At 43.3% G+C, this 26,400-nt stretch overlaps 1 protein-coding gene across 3 annotated transcripts; it reads left to right on the forward strand.

The window, feature by feature from the left end:
- Nucleotides 1-25,856, forward strand: UBTF (upstream binding transcription factor). Of its 3 annotated transcripts, none has more exons than XM_061563210.1 (21): nucleotides 1-368; nucleotides 5,507-5,626; nucleotides 8,292-8,470; nucleotides 9,693-9,776; nucleotides 10,143-10,298; nucleotides 11,659-11,723; nucleotides 12,214-12,337; nucleotides 13,413-13,523; nucleotides 14,161-14,285; nucleotides 15,068-15,209; nucleotides 15,938-15,979; nucleotides 17,022-17,147; nucleotides 17,651-17,806; nucleotides 18,274-18,462; nucleotides 19,159-19,269; nucleotides 20,575-20,648; nucleotides 20,784-20,973; nucleotides 21,214-21,261; nucleotides 21,429-21,509; nucleotides 22,036-22,164; nucleotides 22,262-25,856. In XM_061563210.1, the coding sequence occupies exons 2-21, from the start codon at nucleotides 5,563-5,565 to the stop codon at nucleotides 22,358-22,360; spliced, it is 2,295 nt and encodes a 764-aa protein (XP_061419194.1). In that variant the 5' UTR covers nucleotides 1-368; nucleotides 5,507-5,562; the 3' UTR covers nucleotides 22,361-25,856. The 3 variants fall into 3 exon arrangements, with proteins under 3 accessions (XP_061419194.1, XP_061419191.1, XP_061419195.1); XM_061563207.1 differs by lacking the exon at nucleotides 1-368 and adding an exon at nucleotides 565-732; XM_061563211.1 differs by lacking the exon at nucleotides 1-368 and adding an exon at nucleotides 854-947.
- Nucleotides 25,857-26,400: the final 544 nt, after the last annotated feature.

The raw sequence follows: 26,400 nt of genomic DNA on the forward strand, positions 1-26,400 counted from the left end.
GGAGCCTCGTAGCGTAGCTCAGTGGGGCGGCGTGCACCGATATTGCAATGTTCACAACAGCAAAAATAACAACACAATGCCACGAAAATAACGTGCAAGGTGTTTGTTTCGACACGTCCCAAATGCCGATGAAATAAACGATGAGACCCTCCACCATATGTACTCGTAGAGAAATTGTGCATCGAAATCGTTTCCACGAGCAACCCCCCTCCCGCGCCCACCCCGCGCGTTGGCTCCCGAGTCCCCGGCGCTGGAGGCGGCTGCGCGGCGCGGTGCTCTCGGCGGCGAGCGGGGGCGCACGCGGCGGGGTGACACACGGGACGGGCCAGCCCAGCCAGGCAGGCGGCCCCAGCCTCTCAGCCATCCCGGTGAGCCCGCCCGATAGAAACGCCCGCCCGCCCGCGCTCCCCTCCCGTCCGCTCTCCCGCCCGCCCGTCCGTCCGCCCGCCCGTCCGTCCGCCCGCCCGCCCGCACACCTTGCCCGCCCGCCCGCTCGCTCGCCTGCGCGTCCGCCCGTGCAGCCATCGCTTCGCACGTATCGCATCTCGGTAAATTGTGAACGAGAAGGCGGAGAGGAGAGAGGGAGTGGAGGCGAACGTCGCTTTAACGCTGCCGCGCGTGGTTTTTTACAACGCAGCCGCGCCAATTGTTTTACAGTTCCGCGTCGTTGAATGCGATTCGCACATCCGAGTGGAATGGTCGTCGTCGGTGCGGCTTTGAGAAGAGATGCCCGTGAGTTTGTCGTGAATGTTCTCGCTGTAATTTAATTTTAATTGTAGCGAGGCGCGCGGCCTGGCGCAGCGCGGGAGCCTCGGAGTTTCCTGACCGCCATTCCGCCTCCAGCGACCTTCGGGGCCGCGGCGGCTCCGGGGAGCTCCCCCACAGCTCTCGCAAATCCCCTCCTCGCAACATCCCGGCACAGATTACACGCCAAGTACATGGGAAATGTACTACAAATACAGTGACTATAACATCAGCGGGACGCGTCGTGATCGTTGAGCGCAGCGTCGTCGTCTCGGCGGTAACGAGGCGGCGGTGGTGCGGGAAATGGAGGCGGCGGCGGCGGAGGGGACGCGGCCCCGGGGCGGCCGCCTCGCTCGCTCGTTTACACCGCGACTACCACCGTCGTGCGCGTGTCTCTGTGCGCGTGTGGTGGACGTCGTCGTGGTGGTGGTGTTAGTGGTGGTGTTAGTGGTGGTGGTTGTTGCTGGAAGGTTTTTGTCGCGAGTGCGCGGCCGAGAGGTTTTGGCCCCGCGCCGCGCGCCGCGGCCGCTTCCTCTCCCGCGTCTCGCTTCGGCTCTTGTGTGTCCGTCCATCTTTGCCCGTGCCTATACTAAGAGCATCAGTAGCCTATACTAAGAGCATCAACAGTCTATACTAAGAGCATCAACAGTCTATACTAAGAGCATCAACAGTCTATACTAAGAGCATCAACAGTCTATAGACCGTGTTTGTGCAATGTCCACGGTGGTGGTTTAGAGCGAGGCGTGGGGGAGGCTTTTGTTGTTGTCCGATGGAGTCGTCCCACTCGACCGCCTCCATCTCCCCGCAGCTGTTTCTGCTCCAGTCGGCCTGCATCACGTGCGTGCACATAGTGATACTGGGGGCATGTTTATAGTCTCTCACACACACACAGGTAACGCGTGTTTGTAGGATATCGGCGGTGTTAGTGTGTAAACACGGCTGGCGTTATACACGACGGGGAGGCTCCGCGTAGCCGAGCTCCGCGGCAGTGGCGGGCGCCTCCTGTGCCACGCTGCTACGCCCGACGGTTCTACGTCTCGTGTTTATGTTTACCATGTGAGTGCATGCTCGATGTGTGTAATACACACTGCTCTGTGTGTGTACACGAGGCTGGGTTTAATCGCGAATGGGCGCAAGCAGCCATCTCGCCGGCGTGGCCAAGTCTCCGCGGCCTCCCCCCGGGCCCCACTCGCGGCGGCTTGGGTGGCTTGGGCGGCTGTCTTTGTGGTGTTTTTTTGCATTTTTTTCCGCTCCCGTTCATTTCCTTCAAATGTTTTGCTTCCACGGCCATTCATTTATTGTGTCCAAAAGTGTTTCGCTTACTTCTAATCGGTCGCTACTTATTACAATAGAAAATGTGTAAGCATTCGCTTAATAGATTTCCCTGCGCTGCGATGGTTTGCGTGCGCGCACGTGTTTTGCGTTGTGTTCAGAATGGTTTCAAACTCCAGACTAAAGTAACTCAATAGTTGAGTGTTGTATCTCGACGTTTTGATGTAACGTTTTCAAATGATGGGGTCCCTGCAGAGGTGAGGTTTAAAACTTGTCTACTTTGGCCGTGGGTCGTATTAAGGTAAAGTTTCTAAGTTTCTGCTGCCTCCGTGTTTAGTGGCCACTTGTAAGCGCCGAGCTTCAACGCCGCGTCTCAGAGCGGACAGCTGGGACATCGGGCAAGTTCACGTCTCACCTTTTAACCCACTACGATTACATCAGGATAATTAATACCTTGTAGATAAACGTATCACTTTGCATACATCGGGTCAATGTTTGGTTAGCATAAGCTTTTTGTCGGTCCACTGCTAGATGAATGCCCTCCCCAAGCACGTGTTGTTTGACCATACTTGACGCTGGTCAGTGTGGCCCAAGACTGATTCGCATATCCACTCGCCACTGGCGAGAGCTGTGGCCGGGATTGTCACTCGGTTCGCCTTGCTCAGAGTGCAGTGTGATAACCACACCGCCACCGGTCCCTAAAAGCGATTCCAGTACGGTACTTAAGAACATTACATACGAAGACACGTGCTTTAACTTGCGTACCAGACGGATACATGACGGGGTTCTGCACACGTCCAGAGTAATAACTAAAAGACACGACATTGTAATTGGCATTGAGTGTAGGGGGCTTGCGGCCCCGCAATTTGGACACCACGGTACGTTAATTACAAACGGGGAAGAGAAGAGAGACCCCCTTCACCCACCACCCCCATGGCCCTGGCCCCAGTGTTACCTTTGGTATGCAGTTATGTAAAACAGCAGACACAAGTGTGTTGGACATTGCTGCGTGCATCATAACGGGCGTCTTTTGCAGATGTGCAAGGGCATCCTTTGAGCATTCATCATATCATGGTCACTAACTCACCACCTTGGGCCTATTTGTTCAGCTCAGAGTAAACTTAAGTGGATATAGAGCTGTGAAGTGGATCGGATTAAACCATTTCCGAGGAATATGCATTAGACAGTTAAACGTTAATCGTGCCACATTACTGTACAGCCAGCAAATCTTGGTAAATTATTCCTTGACAGTTTTTGAATCTTAATAATTGGCAAAATAAGGAGTTGTCACTGCGAGTGATGATCTTCTGCCTCTAACGGTGCAGGCAAAACGAGGCCTTGACGGGGTAGCCACACTTTGAAGATTTCTGGGAATTTCCTTGTGATTCGCGGCTTGAAAAGTATTGTTGCCACTCCTGCGAGTACACGAACATCTGCTAATTGGCAAGCAGAGCCGGCCCGGGCTTGGTATGCGGCATTCACATGCGGCGGCGCACTGCTGGCTGCTGCTGCTGCAGCTGCAGCAGCAGCCAGCAGTGACGGCGGCTCCGCGGGGTTGACGCCGCCGAATGAAACGCTTCACCCGTTGCAAATTCACTCCGCCTACCCCCACAGCCACCGCGACCCACGCCCACCACATGCGGCGGGCGGGCAGCAGCAGCCTTGGGGCAGAGGAGGGAAGGGGGGGGGGGTAGGCTGCGAGCTGCAGGCGTCCACAGGGAGCCTGCGTTGCCCCCAGCTCGGCTTGCCTCCACTGCAGCCGCAGCCGCCGCCTCTAAGGGGTGGGGGGGGGGGGTGCACCGACCGTGCTCACACGAGTCCAGCGAACGCGCTTGTTTTTGTTAGGTACGTTATGCGCTGTTGAAGTATACTCGAGTGTTATAGGCTTTTGCGACCAGGATTATCCGTAATTAATTGTAAATGTTGCGGGTTTACTTTCCGACACACCGGTTTGTCTACGTGACAAACCTTACTAATTGGCTGTATCGCGTGGTGGCGGGTTTAACGAGACATTTATGCGATCTAACCCCAAAAACCTTTATTATATCAGAGTGGTTAATTTGGTTGTACAAAAAATTGGCAGCTGCTTAGTCTGGTGGTGCGCTTGTCGGAAATGCTGAAATGCTTGGTGGAATTCAACACTGCGCGTGCAATGAGGCACTTGCAGCCCGCACAGAGCAGCAGCAGGTGGTGGTGGCCTCTCGCGAGAACAATGAGAGGCCTCTCGTGGGTTACAAAATAACAAAAAAGCTATTTCCTCGTCAAATAATTTAGTCGACTATACGTTAAGCAATTAATGAAAGTGTGTTGCTATATTTGTTTAGTGGCGAGTTTTATCCGTTAAGTTACTTTTTAGACAAGGTTTAGTTGTGGCTACTTCTTGCACTGGTGGTCAAAATGGCTCTTAACATGGTGTGCATGAAACTCCGCCAACTCACTTCTTGTCATGGAGTTTCCTTATGTTTTTGGGCAACAAATTTCGCCCCTTTATTTTAAGAAAATAACTTTTCCCTTTGTTCTTTTAATGTTCTGTGTAGCAGAATATAACATGACATCCAAGTCGATGGTAATAGTCGTATATTTGCATCCTGCTTCATTCCTGTGCTGTTGATATTGCTACAGTGCGACTTCCTCAATGATAATTGCAGCACAGCCTCACTGACAACCCATTCCAATTGACGATTAGAGGAAAGTGACAAGAGTCTTGGTCTAATCCGTCGTTGACGTTTATGCAACTTGCAAAAAATTTCACCATTAGCTAATTACAGCCTAGATAACTGCCCTCGCAGATGGGAACTCGCCAGTAATAAAAAGCGGCTGTAACACAGACGTTATTGATAGTACACATTTGTGCGTGACAGCTGCTGCAAGTGCAGCATTTGTTCGAGTCACAGTAAGCCACCAGATAGTTATTTACCATTGAAGGAGTTATAGTCCATTGCACAGCTTGCTACTGTTTAGAGGTGAAGATGTATGAATGAGGATTTTGAACATTCCTCCTGCATGCGCTGCTCAGTTGGCAGTAGACGTCACCCTGTGGTTAAGGGCTGCCCCCTAAAGATATCCGCAAGACTGCGTCATCCTGTCTGAATTTCTGATGGATTTATTATGACGTTTAAAATGGATTACCGGTTTCCAATGGTTTGTGATGTCAGAGTATGTTTGGTCGTAAACATTGGTAAACAATAATAATGGTGTATATTATTACACATTGCATCGAGCCTTTTGTGATGTTTGGTCTGAAACCTTGGTACCGATGAAAATCCTAACTGCTCATTATTTGTTTTAAAAAAAATCACACCTTGGCATTCTGCTTTGGTTAATAACTTGGACCACAGCCTCATTTTGGTGGTGGTGGTGGTGGTGGCGACAATGGTGGTAAAAAGTGTACTACAGTTTTGGTATTTGCCTTGTTATTTGTTGCGGCTTTGTTGCCGAAGATGGATTGTGACAACCCGTAGCAGCAGTAGCATTGTTTTGTGTTGAACAGACCTCGAGTGGAGTGACGCACACGGGGCCACGAGAGGCTCAATCCCACTGGGCAGGATGAATGGCGAGATGAAAAACGAGGCAGCCGGCGAGGCCCCTGCCACCGCTGACAAGGACGCTGGTAGGAAGGAGTTTAACCCTCTTTAAGCGGGACTCTCATAACAGCGAATGCCCCAATACATGCAGCACATGAAGATTGAATGTATGCTGTGTTTGGTGTGTTGTGTTCTTGGATCTAACATTCTGGCTTTTAAAGCAACATGTGAAAGCCCTTTAAATAGTTATTTATCAATGAAAGCCTCATAGGGTCTCCAGACATTTTAAGGAGGGTGCTGGTTGGTAATTTGCACCAATTGTAATATATATTTATTACACAGTATAAATAGATTTTATTTGTCATACATTTTTTAAACTTTACTTTCAAGTCATAAGATTGTTGTGGGTTAAGAATTTATTTTCCCCATATTACATGTTATTCGGCAATTTCCGCTATGCGGCTATGGATATGTTTTATTTATAAAATTACAATCCTTTTACGCCACGTTGGAGGCCATTGATTGTTATTCATTATCTTGTTCAAAAAAGGCTTGTGGCCAATTCTATAAATACCTAAAGTGGCTTTTCCCTAATTATTTTATCTAAAGCAGTGTAAACTAAGCTTGTGAACAGTGTTCACAGTAATTGAAAATACATGTTCGCGTTTGTTGGCACAGGCACTGAATACAATAAAACATTTGACAAGTACAAATATTAAAACTACTTATGGTTAGGCTCTACTCAAGCCGGAAATCGGGGTATGCCGAAAAGGCTGCCTGAATTGTTTGTAAAAAAACATCCTGTCAAACACTATTTTCATGCTCAGGAATCTGTACGTGCAAGGATACTGTGATCTGCAGGCATTCCAGGTGGGGCCCCTGAGGGCATGAGGCTACCCCTCGGTGCCTTGGTCTACTACGTCCTGTGCATGTGGAAACTCAAAGCAAATTTTTGCACTTTAATTGTCTCAAGTAAATTTTGGTAAATGTGAAATGTTGTTAAATATTATGTATTACATTATTGTGTAAATAAAATACCGCAAATACATTTCGCAAAACATGAGCCTAAATGTGTTTCGATTTAAAGCTTTCGTGACTGCAGGGATTCATCTTCTTGGTTCTTTCGGTAAAGTCACGTAGAATGGAAATAATAAAATACTAATAAAAATAAAAACATACTAAAATAATTCTCACGACGACGAAGACAGAGTCTGACTCTGTCTTCTCGACAGACCTGTTCTCCACCTGAGGACGGCTGCTTGCGTTGTGGCCGAAACGTTGTGAGTATTATTTTATTATGTTTTTTTTTTCTATTCTACGTGACTTTACCGAAAGAACCAAGAAGATCAATAAATGTGCTTTTCTGACTGCAACAAGACCATACCATGTCCAAGTAACAGGAAAGAAATGTGTGGCTCCGTACTGAAGAAACATTTGCCCACTGAATGCTCTCAGTAATGGCGATGACATTATTAAAAGAAAAAAAGTGTATTCGATTTTATTTTATATCTACGTGACTTTACCGAAAGAACCAAAGAGTATGGATTCCTGCAGTCACGAAAGCTTCAAATCAAGATTGTAATTAGATATTAGTTTAAATTGTGAATTAACAAAGTGTCAGGTGTAAACTACAGCACATATAAATGGGCCAATTATGTAATTATTTGAAGTATGATCGACATCCTTTGTCAGAGAAAGGCTCTTGCCCCAATTAGTCCAGTGCAGAGGTTGTATTGTGTGTACATGTGTACACACACTCAAGTGTGTATGCAGCATATAAATGAGCAACTCACCAACCTTAACCTGTACGAAAGCAGACTGGACCACGTCCAAATGTGTCGTTTGTGAACAGGAACATATGGTCTACTACGTCGGCCTTGAATGCAACCACTGTTCAAATATATAAACTTTAGAAATGCATCAAAAACAGGTCAGGTCACAAACCATTCCAGTAATGTTAATTGGACCTTTGGAAGTAATTTACACTTACCTGTGAGCATTATGTGCTTTGGAAACATTCTTCCAAGTATTTTGTTGCACAGTGGTGAATGTTTGGTGCATTATATAATGGCACAGTAATTTAAGTAACATTTTGTCCTTATTTTTGTAGTGCAGTACGGTGATATTAATCCTATTCAGATCCAGGTCCAGGACGCAGGCACTTTGTTCATAACTGCAATATGATGTATTTATGTAGCCATTTGGTGTACATCACAAGTATGATGAATTGTATAACGAGTAATGGTGATAATATCAATAATAGCAATTGTGGTAATTTTCCTGGTATTGTGCTTATCATTGGCTGAACAGCTTATATAATTGTAACAGTGTGTGATATGATAAATGTAACAGAGGTGGCCATGCATCCCAAACTATGGACCATAAAGTAAATCACTGTAGTCTGCACTCATTGAACGGAGGAGAATTAGCAGAACTACACAAACTCTCTCCTGACTCCCTCCCCGTCATGGCTTACAGACCTCGACATTATCATCTATCACCGGAACATTTCCATATGCAAGAATAGAATGGAATAGTTCATGGTTAACAACATGAACAAATCCAGATTGGTATAATGGGGTTTATTGGACAGTACAAGTTTTTGTTTGCATAATTTTTAGATTTATTTATGCAGTTTGCACAATCGTCACCGTCTTCCGAGGAAGTTTTGGGTTTTGGCTTTAGTTTCACTGATTTCCCCATTGTCTGAATGCCGCACCTGCTCCCGGTGTCTGGTGTCCGATCCCCCAGAGGATGTCTGGTCCAAGCAAGACTTGTTCATGCTACTGGAGCGCATGAAGTCTGTCATCCCAGAGAATGACAGCATGAAGTTCAAGACAACGGAGCAACACCTCAATTGGGAGAAGGTTAAATTCTCCAACTTCACTGGGGACATGTGCAAGGAGAAGTGGCTCGAACTCTCCAGCGAGGTCTGTGATTATCCCTGGACATTTTTGTCAGTTTTCAGTATTGTTAAAATTGTTTATTTGTATGGAAAAAAAACTGTTAAAATATCACTTACTAATAGACGAACTCCCTGTTCTAAAGCCACAGTGGATAGAACTCTTTAAAGCCTCCTTGTTAGGTATGTGTGTATACATTTTACAAAAATATCGCTGTGGGTTAGTACCTTGGAACAGGGACAGAGGGTAATAAGAGACTGCTATTTGTGGTTGTTGCTTCAGAATTTAGAGTCTTGGGCTCAAGCAGTGCCACAGCTCATTAACTTTTTGATGGATTGCTTAGACGTAGCCAAAACGACTGCTGTAGTTTGTGATTCCGTGTCATGTATGCTGGCAATTGCCCAGGTCAGGTCCCGTGCACTTGCAGACTTTAAAAAGTGTGAGGGTGTGTAAAGTATTCCTGAAGTATCTTTCATTTTAGTTTCCTGTTAACACTCCTCCAGGAAATGAATTTGCGATCACAGTATTTTGATAGTTTAATGTACAAATTGGTACCACTCTATGGCTGCAAATGTAATTTGGAGAGAACATTGCACTACATTTCAGGAAAATTTACATGCTTTTCTTTCCACATTTACTTCAGCCAAATTGAGCTATTGTAGAACCATGCGTGATCTTATTGTAATCAAATATTTTTCACAATAGAACCCCTTTTGTAACTGTATTGATATCAACTCTGATTAATGGACCTCAAAGACAATACTTGTACCTATTAATCAATGGGTTGGTGAAAAACATGTACTTGCCCTTAAATGCATAAACACCATTCATAAATATAAGGGCAAGGATCAGTTTTTACATTGCACCCCTCTTCAGTACCCAGTCCCCCTACTGGGGAAGCTAATGATCCACGCAGCGGACATAATTTAGCGAGCTTCAACTCTATAAATCCTGATCTTGCCACCACCTGCAGCTCGAATGTAATGCAACCTCCTGTTCCTTGCTGCTGGTGCCGCTAACGAAGGTCTGCGCAGCTAAGCACAGTTAATCAACATTAACACACACACTAATAAATATATGCATTAACAATCTAACACTTAAACATTTTAGGCGCATGTGTAAATAGATGCATGCAGTATTCATTTAAATACAGTTATGTTTTGTCGATATACTGTGGCTGATTGTTTCCCAAGGGTTATGTTGGGCAGCGTAACACACTAAGGATTTGATGAGCATGCATTTCTTGCAGATTCGTAAATTCCGCACTCTTACGGAGCTCCTGGTGGATGCGAAAGAGCACGTCAAGAACCCCTACAAAGGAAAGAAAATCAAGGTATGCTACGATGCAATGCACCTTCCTCCTATACACGGCTGATTTCATTGCTCCATCTCCGCAGTGAATATTCCTCAGGCGCATTCTGTCCCTTGACTACCATGTTTATTATTCTTGACTACTGGCCATCATTCCTTTTAGTGGCGTGACCTGCTCAAGTCCACTATTCTTAATCGGCAGTATGATGTGTCTAGCTTTTATATGTTCTCCGATTGATGTGTTTCTCTGACATTTTTATTTATGTTCCATTTATTTGTCAATCCTCATTGATGACCTGTATGTCATGAGAGGTGAACTTGGACTTAGGTCACCTTTTTAATGCATTTGGGACCCATATAAATATGTCACTGTGCATGTGTTCTGCAGAGCCACCCAGACTTCCCAAAGAAGCCGCTCACGCCATACTTCAGATTCTTCATGGCGAAGCGTGCCAAGTATGCCAAGATGCATCCTGATCTCACCAACCTGGACCTCACCAAGATCTTGTCTACCAAGTACAAGGAGATGACAGAGAAGAAGAAGGTGCTGACTTGTGCTATGTAGTCACTGACTGTTAATGGGTTGGTGAGGATATGTGATTCTTAGAGACTAACTATATGCTGAAAGAATTGTTGTCATTCTAATATTTGTATTTTGGGGGCAAAGGCCTCATTTTTAAGGTAGGGGACACCTCATGCTCTTTTTAGTTATCCCTATGTTTTTTTAAACTTCAAACCCATATGCATAATATTCCAATGTTCGCAAGTAACTGGACAATACACTTATAATTTTAGTTACATTTGTGGATTTGCATTATTGTCCACTGTGGCCGTAAAAATCTGCTGAATTTAGTGGCATAGTCAATAAATTATTCATATATCATTAGGTTAAAAATAACCACGTGTTTTTTGTTTTAATTTACAGTCTTAAAACATGAAAGATAATTAAACGTACACATACAGTATTGCTAAATTTCACTTTTTGTTCCTAATTCTTACCTTGCAAGAACACGGTGATGTGGATGCTTTAGGCAACGTCATGACAAAATACTTAATGTTAATGTTTAATGTCCATTTTATATTATATTTACGAATAGCCTTAACTCCCATACAGTAACATTTATAATTTGTTTCTAATTCCAACAAAACAGCAAAGCAAAACAGAAGTGGACAAAACAGGATGCACTTATTAGAACTGTGTAATCATTGAATATATATAAATATTACAAGTTAAACGACAATTCACTTGAGGCAGTGTAGTTTAATGTTGCGTGAATTATCCGGAAATCAAATAGGAAACAAAGTCGTACATTGAGGTACATTTTACATACGTGGTTTCAATCCCCCTTACAACTGAATAAACACATCTATACATTAAACACTAATGAATACAAGTTAATAATAAGATAAGTGCCATGTAAAAAAGGCACAATGTGAGCGTGAGCTACACATGACTGAAAAGGACTCCCTCTAGATTATTGTTGGGTATAACTCATCGAATGTAAAACATTACAGACAACAAATAGTAGGTGTCCACCCAGCCTCTTATGCTCAGACAATTACAGACAAGTCACTTCATGCTGAATCCCCATTATAATCCATGCCCTGAGGCCTGTTGGTTATATGAGGCAGTAAGTGTTGAAGTGAAGCCTCTCAGGCTTAAGTCCTTTCAATTTTACAAATCCATACATGTCCTAAGTTGAGAGCCTATGATTTGGGCTGCTTAAGCTGTCCATTGTTAAACATTGCAGTACATCAACCGACATGGTCATTTAGCGGGGAGAGACATTTCTGGAACCTAGTTTTACTGTGAAATATCCTGTGTATTTCATCAATATATATCTTATGCTCATGGGTATATGGAGCTAGTCTTTTGAATGTTGTCCTCGTTTTGTTTTGTACAGCTGAAATACATGGAAGATTACCAGCGAGACAAGGAGGAGTTTGACAAAGCTATGGCCAAGTTTAGGTGAGAATATAGTTATAGTTATTTGTGAATGCAATTGCTTGTAAATATAATTGTTAAAGTGGCTGTGGGCTGGTTTGTGTGTTTTATAGATCCTGAGGCACCACTCACAATATAATATATAGATTGGTGTCACTGCATTGCATAGTTTTCCAGTATTAATGGTAATGTGTGTGTTTTTTAACACGCATGTTGCAGTCATGTGTACATTAAATGTCTATGATGAACTTTGCTACACTTAACTGTAGAGCTTTTCCTGAAAGGTATGAAATAATTATTGTATCAGATTAATAAATGTGGCAATAGTAGGGCCCATAGAGTCAAACTTACACAATTTCGTTGTGACTGCTTTGCATCAGCTATTTAGTGAACCTAATATGGGGAAGAAATAGATTTAAAACGTCTGCAGCAGTGATGTCTTTTGACTACAGAGCTGCCTTGTGTAAGTGTCTTATCTCGAATCCGGATATGTGCATCCCGCTTGTTCTCGCAGGGAGCAGCACCCAGACCTGGTGGAGGTTGCCGTGCGCAAGTCAGACGTCCCCGAGAAGCCCAAGACCCCGCAGCAACTGTGGTACCACCACGAGAAGAAGGCCTACATGAAGCTTCACCCCGAGGTAAACGAGCCAGCCTTTGGTTAGGGTTCACTTTGTTCATGGATGATGAGATAACAGGTCTCTAGAGACCATCTGGGCCCTTCCAAAAGTTGCCACCACGAGACTGGCATAAAAAAGTTATTTACCTAATGGTCGCAGTCCCGTTAATGAGCCTTTCCTTCCATTATTAGGAGAGTAGTTGAGGTGGGATGATGCTATGGATATATTCTTATTTGGCTGCGCACTTTGACACTTTTTAAAATGTCAGTTTTAGATGTGTTAATATGTCATATAAAACTTTCGTAATTTTCTGCAGAAATTTCTAATAATCTTACATGCATGCATGTTAGCACCTTTTTCGTCGAATCTTGGAAATTGATACAACACTAAAGAAATGTTGCATACCAGCACTTGCATACTTAATGTTGTTTACCAAGCAAAAGGTTTAATTTTAATACAGGTAGTCCTCTACTTACGATGGAGATGCGTTACGACGACCCCATCGTAAGTAGAAGATATTGTAAGTCGAAGATGGCCGAGCCTACCCAAGAGTCTTAAAGAATGGTAATAATTTAGCAAAACAGAGCAATTTACAGTACCGTACTCTATAAACTATATACTGTATGTATTTATTAATTACAATACTGTATTGCACAGTAAAATATAAAGTCAAAAACAAGATAAATACCTCGTACGCTGCTGCGTTTGCCTGCCGTGCTAATTTGTAATATTTTACAATTTTGTTGTATCGCCATCGTAAGATCGAAATATCCTAAGTCGGACCAACGTAACTCGGGGACTAATCTGTAATTGCAGCCCATTTTGTCAATCTACGGCTGAATAAATGCCTCCATTCCTTGTCGGTCGTCCGAGTTGTCACCATATTCACCACACTGCTCAGTGCAGGTGGGGGGAGGTTCAGGATCCAGTTTAGATATCAGTCCACTGATATAAGCTATGGCTGTGAATCTAAATCGGATACTGTATATATATTTATAAGTGTATGATTGATCGCGCAGTGCAAGAACCACTGAACCACCGCTCCAGTCTGGGTTGCATTAAGAACCCGCTTTTTCTGTTCTTTCTTTTGCTTCAGATGAACCTGAAGGAAGTGAACGAGACACTCAGACGCCAGTGGTCGGTGCTTCCTGATAAGAAGAGGCTCAAGTGGATCGCCAAGGCCCTGGAGCTCCAGAGACAGCACGCGGTTAGAGCAACCCCCATGCTAAGCAGCGAGAAAGATGCACTGAGCGCGCTCACCATCTGCTGAAAACAGTTTCGCACTCATTTTTAAAAAAATAGCAGCCCTGCACCTACCTCCCTCCCAGTGAGCCCAGCTAAACCTTTTTTTATATGATAGTGAAAGTTCCCGTCGTTGAACGATGGTCCTCCCCCACTCCTGGGTGCCCCCCACTCGCATGTAACAACCCCCAGGTCACCCCTACCACCCGCATTTCACGCTCCTCCTCGCGCACTTACCCCCCACCTTTGCTTCCCCTTGGTGCCGCGGCCCCCACCATGCACTCCCACCCACGCACCCCCTCTCCTCTGCACGCTGGGTGGCGCATGGCCTCCAGCCGGTCAGAACATGCGCCGGGCAGTATGTGGCCAGCCAGCAAAACTTTTTTTATAACATACTATCATGCATAAGTGTGCCCATTTATTAACTATTATGGTTGTAAAACGTCATTTGTGCTTTTGTCTTTGAAATTTGTGTTGATCAGTCTGTTCACTTGCTGATGGTATCTTCAAGTAGCTATGTCCTTGCAGGCGAGATGGAAAGTAGGTGAGTGTGCTGCGTATGGCATGATCTAATATACATGTTGACCGCATTCCTTTCCCAGTTGGAGCTGAAGGAGTACATATGCACACACCCAGAATATGTGCCCAACGACGCCAAGTCTGTCCTCTCCAAGGCTGAGTGGCTGCTCAAGGACAAGCACGATGGACGGCCTACCAAGCCACCCCCGTAAGCACGCACTCACCCACTCAATCGCCTGCCTGCCAGCTCCACCGCAATATTTGCTCTTATTCATTTTCGGTAAAGTCACATAGATAGAAAAATAATACAAAATAAAGTTAATAAAAATAATTTAAAACACTAATGTAGACTGTAGCCTGGTTCTTAACATGAGTGAGTCTACTGGCAGTTTATAATGTAGACTTATTCTTGGTTCTTTCTGTAATTTAAATATAAAAAATAATAAAAGAAAAACAACAACAAAAAGACGTTTTGATCGTACACAAGCTGTCATCAGGAAAGAGGGGGTTAGCCTCTAAAGGCAAACTGTTTATAAAGGTTTAGAGATGGGCTCTCTCCACCCCTCTTGCCCTGTGTCCAACTTGGGCTCTTGTTTTATTTTACACAAATGCATGCTGCAACAGTCCAATTTTTGGAAAATATCTATCAGCGTCACTGTGAATATACTTGGTGTGAGATTCACCTCGTATTTTGTTTATTCACGCAAATAGTTTAATGTAGGCTGTAAACTAAATTCGGTTCAAATGACAGTGACTTTGCAGACTATCACCTACGTCACAATAAGTGGCCACTTTCTTTGAGGTCTGATTTCAAGCTTTGGAACAACTACCGAGTTGTATGTAAAATTATACCTTCTAAAAATATCAAAAAGTGTCCTGCAATTAATACACTACATTTGCACGTATTTTAGCTGATAGTCTTACGTAAACATTTGCAAGTTATTGAGAACTTTTCATACAGTGGTTGCTGCCGCTTATACACCCACTCAGGAACGGCTACTCCCTCTTCTGTGCGGAGCTGATCGCGAGTCTCAAGGATGTCCCCAGCACGGAGCGCATGCACGAGTGCAGTCGGCAGTGGAAGGTGCTCTCGCCCAAGGAGAAGGATGCATACCACAAGCGCTGCGAGCAGGTGAGACCTGCCAACCACAGCCCTGTCGATCATTTTTAACAGCGCCGTACTCCTGTGCAGTTCGGCCTGCTGCTGTCGGGCTTATAAGTGTGCGATGACACCTCTGCAGTGACGTAGTATGGTTGGAATGGGCCCAGGTACAAGAAATTATACCGGGCCTTGTGTCCCAATTTCTCTCCGCTTTGTTTTTCAACAACTACTAGAAACTATTTTAAATCATTACGAGATAAGGCCCACTGAGCTATACATCTTTTTCAGAAGTGACCTGGCCACAAATGATAGCTCAAAGAAGTGGATTATTACGTGGAAATGTATAACAGCCAGATACTCTAAGCGCATGTTTCTAAATGTGGAGGGCAAACCCGGAGAGAACATGCAAACTGCAAATATACAGGCGTCAGGGTCAGGATCGAACCCACACCCTCTTGCATACCAGGCGAGACAGGTAACATCTCGCCTACCGTGGTGAGATGCCTGGGGCCCCCTTCTTTCCCTGGGCCTCAATGCACCTACAACACTGCCAACACACTATAGCTATGCCGTTGTGTTCCACTGAGATGAAAAATATTAATTACATTCACTGTACATGTTGACCTTTATTTCCATGAGGATGAAAAGAATGTGAGATATACCTTGTCTGTGTATATGAATCTGGAAGTGACTTGAAATCGTTGTAGATATTAGTTTTGAATCCTTTGTCTGATGTGTTGTGACTTTGTTTCTTGCAGAAAAAAAAGCAGTATGAAATAGACTTTCAGACATTTGTTGAGGTAAGGATTACCCATTGTGTGCAAACTGCTTTCTAGGTGTGGTGGCACATGCTTCATTCTGGCACTTTTGTAGTGCAGTAGAACCATGTGGAGATGAGGAATTCTATAAGGGCTGTTGTCGTTTAATCAAACACTGTCACACTCGACATCCTACACCAGGGGTCGGGAACCGTTTTGACTAGGAGAGCCATAAAAGCCAAATATTTCTAAATATATTTCATTGACAGCCATATAGTATTTTTAACGTATAATAAATTAAATATGTCTTACTTTTAATGCGACTTCTGGTCACGGGAGCCGTGACCCGAGAAATTTTATCTTCAAAACTAATTTCTGTTTACTTTAAAATGACACAGTATTATTAAGCAATATCACAAGTATTTTAAAATCAGTTCCAAACTGATTTTATTTTTATTTTTTAATGATTATTTTTTTCAACTCAAAATTGTCTGGGAGCCATATGCCGTCACCAGAAGAGCCATATATGGCTCGCGAGCCATAGGTTCCCGACCGCTGTCCTACACTCACACCAGTGTCGGTGCACTCTATCTGGGTCCTTCACCCCGGACACTGAATACTATTTGGACCCTACCCTCGGCTACCCTGTGGGCTCTCTCACTCGTCTACCCGGAGCGGGGGTTCAGCCAACACCGCTCCGCAACGAGGAGAGAGACCCTCTTCCAGCCGATCCCTAAGACAACCCCGCCTCACCGCAGAGAACTGTAGTGTTACGACCGCACTCTATGATAGCTGACACCAAACTGCCACACGCCCTCCCGCATGGCCTTGTGGGAGCCTTGGTACCGATAAAGTTATTTTATTTCTAGTTTTTCTTCAGATTCGGCTCTGATGATGTACACATACATGTACGTCATAGGAATGGGAAAGGGTTAATCACACGTCTGTCCCACCAGATGCCACATCGTTGTTCTGACTTGTCATGCACCCATCCACCGCTGGATATGCAGTTTGTGGAGCACATTGCATTGAACCCTGTTGCCTATGGAGTGTTTCTGAAAGGACTTCTTTCCACATTGTGCAGAACCTGACTGACGAGGAGCGCGAGCGAATACAACTGGAAGAACGGGCCAAGGAGGGTGGCAAGATGGCAAGTCTCGCAACAGCTGCCGCCTTGGGAAAGGACATAACCAACTCCCCGGGACCCACTGTGAGTCGGCAGCTGCATGAGGAGACACCTGGCAGTCACGCTTATTGAAATAAATTGCAAGCAGTTGCATGTAGCTGTTATTAGCTCTTCCAACTAATGTTGAAAACGTTAATGTATTTTATCTATAGCGGAGAAATACATTAACTCTCGTAAACATCCAATTTAAATACATTTCAGCATGATGTGTTGCTATTTAGGACTTACCTTTGAGAAAACTGGCTAAAATAAAGGGTTTTCTCAAAATTGGAAATAAAAAAACAAGCATATAAAATGGATTAACCTCTTCGGCCGAAGCATGTTGACTTTCATCAATGTGCTTGCCTCCCCGTGGCGTTATTATGTGTGACATCATCTCGCAACGTCATGCGCTGTGTGACATCTCGTGTGGATTTAAGTGTAACATTATTGATAATTAAATACTTAAGAGTACGGACCCTTGTTCTAAAGTGTTACAGGATCTACGCATATGCAAGAAGTTTCTTCCTTGTTTGCTTTTGCAACAGAGTGCTGTAGATCGGCCTCAACGCCCCATCTCGGCCATGTTCATTTTCTCGCAAGAGAAGCGCAAGAAGCTGAGGAAGAAGAACCCAGACCTCCCAGAGAGCGAGCTTACACGACTGCTGGCTCGCCTCTGGAGCGAGCTCTCGGAGAAGAAAAAGGTAAAAGGGGGTGGAGCTGGGCTGCAGGTCCGTGAGCTTGTGAGCTGCTGTATAACCAGGTACATTGGCTGTAGTGTGGATGCATGCTCACGATATTATTATTATTATGCACATTTCCAGGCACGACGTCATTGTTGAGAATTGCCAGATTTACCTGTACATTGACTTTTGCGTAGCTGTGTAGGGATAAACCAATAGGTGGCGTCGCCTGGATGTTTGCAGGTTGAAATGTGCCCTTTTAAACTTCTCGGTAGGGAAGCCTTGCGTAGCATTTATGGCTCGCTTGAAAATACAATCTTAAACCAAAATTGCATGGGTTTGTTTGGCATTTCATCTAGTAAAATCAAGGACAATCAATTCGTATATAAGTAATGCACAGCTAAGAACCAAGCATTTTAGTGGACTACAAATTGACACAAGTTTTCATTGTATTCCTGACATCGTTTCATGAACATACAAAAATCCAGGAGAAATACAAGAAGCTGGAGGCAGCCATGAAGGCAGACTACGAGCAAAAGATGCAGACGCAGCTCAAGGAGAAGAAGGATTCTGCCAGTAACAGCAGTGCCCGACGTGGCCGCATGCCTGATCCCCCCAAGACCCCTGAGGAGCTCTTCCAGATGAGCAAGCTGGAGGAGTACCTGGCACGCTTCAAGGTAAGGGCAGCGTCGTAACTCATTGTATTTAGGCGGTATTGTGACACAGTGGTGACAGTCAGAAGGGCCTAGGTTTAATTTCTGACTCGGGCACCTTTCTCTGCATGGGTTTCCTCTGGGTGATCCGGTTTCCTCCTATAGCTTTACAAAAACTTACAATATAACTAGTACTGGACAAACGTCCTAATGTGCAAAAAGTTTACCTGCAAAATACTCTATTGGGATTACATGGCAACGTCACCCCCTCCTGAAAACACTTGGCAGGGCCCTTTTGGAACAGTCTTGAGACTCGGTGAGCCTTTCCTGAGTAAACAATTCACATTGGGAATAATGCACAAAATATATCATCCTGAAGAGGTGCATTGACGTGACTTCAGAAGTAGTTCTGTGTTGTCATCTTCCTGGTCATGTCTGTCAAACAGGATGGTCATCTGTTTGCTGCAAGAGTTCTGAGTGGTAATTTCGTTTCCTAATCATGCGGCTTAAATGGTACTGTTGGAATATAATTAGAAAACTAAAGATAATTTTTTTAATGGAGAATATGAACAAACATGTCATCCAACAATCAATTACTTGCGAAATAAGCCAACAGATGATTCCCAAGTTCTTGAAGAAGCTCAAAGGGATTGCAAGAGACTGGCAGATTTTTTTAAATTAAAAAATGCCCTCTTGATGTTTTTGAATGGCTTGTGGTAGAATGACCGAAAGAAGACGACTCGGGCACTTGAGGTGGAGTGGAAGGCTCTTGAGAAGAAGCAGAAGATGCCCTGGATCAAGGCGGCGGCTGAGAGCCAGAAGCGATATGATGTAAGTCCGAATATATATGAAAAATAACTCAACGCATTTGTCAATAACAATGGCTCAAAAATAAAAAGTATATAAGAATATTTAATAGGTGGCATTTTGGTCATTGACCCTTAACAGGACATAGACAGGCCAGAGTGGTGGAGTGAGACAGTGACTCTGCCTCTCTGGTCCTCCCTGTGTGCTGTGAAAGAGGAGGGCCATTGCCTGAAATGTTGTCTGTTATGTACCTGGTTTTTTTAAGGCAGTGTTATTGACAAATGTGAGTTTTTGTTAGTTGTACTTGTACACCACTTCCAATGCAGTATTATCATGAGTAGATGCAAGTCCAGACTTTTTCCTTTGAGCATCGCATTGACGTACAGTGACAGCTGTGGACCACATACATTAAAACAATAAATAGCATCGAGATGGGTTAGCGATGTATTCATAAGAGAGGAGAAATGTTGAAAAGAGAGAATTACGAGATAGTTTAGTAGAAATATAACATATATAGAGGAGAAAACATTTAGAAGAGAGATTTGAGAATTAGTTAACAGATTTAATCGGAGGAGGAATATCAGAACTCTTTATTCAACAGTGCTGTAAGAAAGGCACATTCAGGAGAGAGAAGTTATTGGAGAGATTTGTTCAGAATAGACTTATGAGAGCTCAGAGAATATATTCAGATGGGAGATATGACAGAGATAGGTATATTCAGAGGAGAGATATGAGAGATCGGAGATGACAGAAGAGAGATCTATTCAGAAGAAGGAGATGGAAAACGATGTGATCAGCAGACGCAAGAAAGAGGAGTGATGCACAGTAAGGGATAAATCGGTGGTTCCAGCTTCCTAGGCTCCCACCCGTTTCACCCCCACATGCCCACGTCACATCACGAAAGAGCCTATTATTTTACACAACCTATTACCGGATTTGTTATTTTAGACAGTGATGTGAAATAATTAACTTTGTTATTTAAATTTCAAAGCTGCAGGGGAAACTGCTATTAATAGTAAGTTGGAGTGACGCCATGGACTACATTAAATGTGTGAGGTCTGGATTTGTTCAGTGGTTACGTAGTCTTGATAATCCTGACAAATAAGCTTCTCTTTGCATAACGCCGGATGTTTTAAAAAAATGCTTGAATTTTTACATGAAAGGTTGTTGACGGTCCAGGTATTTATTTTACAAACTTGTAAATCTACTACTGCATGAAGACCCTCCCGGACACCGTATTGGCCATGGAGTTTGTTTGACCACACTGGTCAATGTAAAAGAGGTATGCATTTTTGAACGGGTTTAAATGAAGTGACTGTTTATCAACAGAAACAAGTTGCTGAAATGAAAACTGCCCCTGCAAAGAAAGCACACTTTGAAGGGGAACCCAAGAAGCCACCAACGTAAGTCATCTCCAGCCACCATCTCGACTGAATTTTCTCTGTTCCTTTCGGGAATGCCATTTATTTCAGTATCTGCTGCCACCAAGTGAGACTTGGCGCTAATGAGCCACGTGCAAACTTGTCTGCCGTGTGCAGGAGTGGCTACCAGATGTTCTCACAGCAGCTGCTGTCCAACGGGGAGCTGTCGCACATCACGCTGCGTGAGCGTATGATGGAGATTGGCCGTCGCTGGCAGAAAATTGGCCAGGGGCAGAAGGACCGCTACAAGCAACTGGCAGAGGAGGCTCAAAAGAAGTACAAGGCTCAGCTCGAGGCCTGGATAAAGGTAGTGCCCGTAATCCACTAACATTTTAGTTGTATAATAATATTGTGGCAGTGTTGGGAGAATTGCTTCGACATTCCCACTGAATCTGCCAAATAAAAGTACCTCAAAATATATTAACTGGAAACAGCTAAAACTGCACTATTGATCATTTCATACATGTTTACAATTTTGGATTGTGAAAGCAGTTACGTTGAGAATATATCGAATGATAACATAAATAAACTGTTATTTTGGTTCTAGACGCTGTCCGCAGCTGATAAAGCCCTGTACAAGGAGTTCGTCACAAATGTAAGTATTTGATGTGAGCCTTTACTTTGAAAGTGGTCGAAAGGGTCATTGATAACATTTTGGTCAGGGACATGCTGCAGTAAGTCACACAAGATGTAGTTTGTCATGTTCTTTTCATCTTGTGTTATGTGATTTGCTTCCATTTGTGATTTGCTTTCCTTATGAAGAAGCGAAAAGGTTCAGCAAAGCCCTCAGCCGTAACCGCAAAAGCAAAACCGGCGAACAAAAAATTGAAGAAAGAGGAGTCTGTAAGTAACCTTCTTGGGTGCCTTTCACTACATTGCAGTGATCCACCATATTCAAGGCTCAGACACCAACACCCTGTATATTCTGGCCATCATGGTACTTTGTTAACCTTGTATATCGTTACTGGACTATTTTGTTTTGTTATAACAACACATTTGCACATACTTAATGATAACAAGTAAAATAATGTGCACTTGCCACATTTGTTTCTAGTCCTATTCTGGCAACATTTTTACCTTTCTCACCTCGTTCCCCCCCACCCTATTCTCTTGCAGTCCCCTGCATCCACAAGAGTAGGAAGTTGGCACCCTAATATTTGGCAGCTGTTTTATTATATTTAATTGTAATTACCTGCAGAGAGGTCACATGTCAACTTTTAGGACATGGTTACTGTGTGCATGAGGTTACTATGCTTGGAGGAGTTACTGTGGACACTTAAGGCAGTGAACTTTAGGTCAGCTAAAGTGGCCTTCGAGTTTGTAGCCACAGTGCATTTGTGACTTAGTTAATCACTTGTATTTGATACAGGAGGATGAAGATGATGAGGAGTCATCAGAAGATGAAGACGACGATGAGGAGGAGGAAGGGGATGGCCAGGAGGAGTCTTCAGAGGGAGATAATGACAGCGATAATGACAGCGATGATGATGACGATGAGGTATACATTTTTCACTTTTACCCAAGTCGTGCTCCTGTACGTCAAATGTGTGCTTTTGCTTCATGTTCTCTGTGGTGTGTGTGTGTTTGTACTCTAGAATGAAGACGATGATGAAGAAGATGGGGAGGAAGGCAACAACAACAGCAGCGACAGCGAATCATCATCCGAAGAGGGATCCGATTCGGACTCTGACTGAACCCAGAAATGTTGGCTGAAATGTCATTCCTGGCAGCGGTGCTCCTCATAGTAACAAAATGAACTTCAATAAATGTAACTGACCAGGTGGTTTAATTCTTGTCTCATGTGGAGCATCAGTTAAATGTCACTTTATTTTACTCGCCATGTTTCAATTGATTTTGGCAATGTTACAGGACAGCAAAGTCCGGCAACATGACCAGATGCCGATGTTTAAGGAGTAATTTATAGAATGGGTACCCAATTGCGGCCATTGTCATTAGTTTTTTTATTTATGGTCAACAGGGAGAAATAATCCCCGAAAACCTCTTTTACACATGACTAGTTGGCCTCTGGCCGCATCTGGCACGAAAGGAATGGTGCCTGCTGGAGGTATTAAACTCTACGCTTACATTAAATTGGGAGTTCAACCTCTGCAGGGGAACTGCCTCTTCAGGGTTGTGCCCTTCCTCGTTATGCCCCCTTACTCCTGAGGGCCCAACCTCTTTCTATTTAGGCCCCAGCTCTTCCTCGTTTAGTTCCACGCCTTTCCTTTACAGGACCCACCCCTTTAGGCCCTGCCCCCTTCCTCCAGACACAAAGCTTCGGCTGGGTTTGGGAAGTGGTGGGGGGGGGGTGTGGAAGGACTGGAGGGATTGTGCCGTGGTGGGTGGGCACAGTCAGGGTAGGGGTAGGGTGCCTTCACTAAGATGTCCAACATCCCTCTTCAAACATTATAATAGATAAGTTATCTTAGCATCTATTATCGTATATCTTGGCCATCGCAATTTTAAATTTCGCCTAATAATGTCAAATATTGTTACATAGAAAGAATAGGAAGAAATTGTTGTATTGTGTTTGAAATACACGAGACAGTGGCATGATTCAAAGTTTGTGGTGTGTTGGTGAAGGGAAGGCCTGACCAAGACACGTCATTGGACATTTGTCATCATGCATTGCTGAAATCTGTTAAGTGAGCTGGCGGCTGATGCACCATACTTGGTGAAGGTTTATTATCACCCTCCGAGTATGCGAAAGGTTCGGTGTCAAGTCCTGCCTGCCTGCAGGCTTGGTTAAGTTAAAATACTGTAGATCAAAATGCAATTTGTTTCCAGAATATTTTTACATTTAAGCGAAAAGGCAAATTGGTGATTTCCTAGAGCGTGTATAGCATGCAGGTACATCTGTGTTACCGATCAACACCACCTGGTATACGTTAATTGAAATTCATAAAACAATCAGGTTAAATTGTAGCGGTGTTTTTATAATTGTTTTCATTCCCCTTCGCTTTTGTTTGTAAGGACTGTGAAGCTTTTTTTCAAGCTAACAAAACAAGGAAAACTCATTTTGAAAGTAAAATACACGAGCTTCGCAACAAGTTTTTGACCATACATCAGTCCAGAGTATTTCCTTTATAACTGGGTTGTTGCTTGCAGATGGTCATTTACGTTGTTACTTAATTTGTATTTTTTGTTGCACATTTATTTTACATGTGTAAATATTTTAGGTAAATAAGTTCAGTTCGTTTTTTTAAACAGTGTAATTTGTATCCTTGGTCCCTCCGTTGAAATGTGGGTGGAACCCCACAATAGTTATTCACATCTATTTTAGCTTATGATAATGGGCCAATGTTTTTTTATTGTTTATCATTAGAAGTAAAAATCTCCTGACCAAGCAAAACAACTCTTTATATTCGCTACCTGTTTAAATAAAACAAAAACGTGAACTATTAATTATTTTTGTTTAAAGCAAGGGCCATGTTTATAAATATTTTTTAAGATTTTTTAAATCTTTGCAAACTCTTTTGTGTGTGGGGCAAGTCACCTTGCACATCTTTTTTCCTGACCTGTACGTAAAAGTGGTAGCACAGTAGGTGGTGTCAACATGTTCGGCGTTCCTCAGTTTTATACATACAAAAAAAGGAAAAATATTGGTGTTATCATTTTATTAAAAATGTAATGTGATTGTAAGATATAGAAACATGTTTGAATACTTGCATGCTGATATGTAAGAAACGTAAAATAAATAACTAAAGGTTACATTTTACAACAAGTCTGTTACTGTTAAGGCTCGCTTTTAGGAAATTAAGGCGCTTGTTAGGTACAGGTGTGTCCGTTCAGTAAGAAATTTCCCCTATCACGAAAATTACTCCAGACCTCACTCATTCAATGACCTGGCTGCAGCTGTAGCTTAGGCAATAACAGCGTTAAGTTTAATATCTTCATTTTTAAGTAAATGGAGGCTGTCACTTCCATTATTTTAAGAAAGGCTTGTACCAACATTCACAAAGGTTGGCTGTGGCAATATTCTAATACTAAATAACCAGTCTCAAAAAATGTATTGCTCACAACAGAATGGCATCAGTCTCAACAGCGGCATGTTCAGATGTGGAAATTCCGTGTTCCATTTTTATGCAGCAGTTATTACATTTAAAACCTCAGTCTTGGCTCATCTATGAACATGTCCACTCTGCCTACTTTGCTGCAAGCCCTGCATTATCTCCCCACTTGTGGTTTTCTCATCTGTTGACTTTAAAATAAAAGTGAACAAAACACAGGTGGTTATCGCATCTGATGAATGGTGCACAATCGTGTAATTCCATTATAAATCCAAATTGTTAAGACTATTTATGAGTTATTTTTTACTTAGAAGCATAATTTTAATAGAATGTCATCTATGCATTGGCAAAGGTAGTCTTTTAAACGTGACAGGGGTTAATGACAAGAATTTTGGCATAAAACGTATACATGGCCTGACCCAAAACGTAGGGGGTCATATATTGGAATGTTTCATTCACTTCGTTGTTGGCTTAAATAAAGGGACTGCATTTTTGTGTCGGACATTGCAAGGTTTGGACGCAAGGTGTGTTTTTCCTTTACAAGTTTAAACGAACGCTTTTAAGAAGCTGTCAGCAGCTCCCATTGGCTGCGTTTCGGTTAATTTTCTAAACACAAGTAGGGCCCTGCCTTTTGTATTATGTAATCGAAATGTTTTATTGCCATTTTCACTGTGCTCATGAAACTTAAGATCAATTGTGAGTCATCACATTGTAGATGTGAATTTTACGTCTTCATTTAGCTTATTAAAACTTACATCTTAGTGGACGCTGTTTTGCTTCTTGGGTGAGTTGTATACGGAGCTTAACTTTTGACAAAATCTACAGGAATTGCCGCACGAACAGATCTTTGAACATGGATTCAGGGCTTCTGAAATATGTGGGCATTTGTATATACAGTAAATAAAGCCAGGAACAGTTTTCCATTTATTTGAAATGTGTTAATTCTTTGAAGATCTCCGCCCTTTCAGCAAGTGTTTCATTTGATGTATGGCTTTTCAGAATGTTGGTATTTAGTCTGAGGGCTTTGCATACATTTTACTGAGATTTTGATAATACCGTAATTGTAGATTTTATATACAAAAAAATCTGCCTTTTTCAAGTTTTCTGTCTTATCATGTAGACTCTTTTTTTGACTGGAACTGTAATACCGACTTTAAAATAAAAGTGAACAAACTTCAAATATCGTCACACTTTTTTAATGCTTTTCTACTTATGCTAAATGGTGTTTTTAACGTTTGCGTTTATGTTTGTGCACAAGGCAAAGTGACGTTTGAACTAACGTGGTAGTAATTACCACCAACCCCAAATTTGGTGGTGTTAATTGCACAAGTTTAATATGCATGTTGCACCCCTGTTGTCAATCCACTGCTGGATGAGGGCCACCCCACGTCGTGCAGGTAGTGAAATGTTATTTGACCATTCTTCACCTTCGTGAACAGAACCGTTGGGCCAACGTTGGCCCAACGGTTCCAATCACATGCCCAGCGTCGCATGTTTACCGGGACGCTGGTCAGTGCGGCTTCATAAAGGTGTACAGCATAGACATGGGGACACAAGTGCAGCACAACAATGGACTTTACTGAATTAGCCTCTGCTGCCCACTTCGTAGCCCTGTAGTAACCTGTAACAACCTGTTATGCATGGTGGTCGGTCACCCATTCATCCACGAACTATCCAGGCTTGCTTGGCTTGGTTCATTCCTGGTGATAACACTAACATTTTTT

Source organism: Lethenteron reissneri, chromosome 31 (genome assembly GCF_015708825.2).
Source record: "Lethenteron reissneri isolate LAM-NWPU_2019-01 chromosome 31, ASM1570882v1, whole genome shotgun sequence".
Classification (NCBI taxonomy): Eukaryota; Metazoa; Chordata; class Hyperoartia; order Petromyzontiformes; family Petromyzontidae; genus Lethenteron; species Lethenteron reissneri.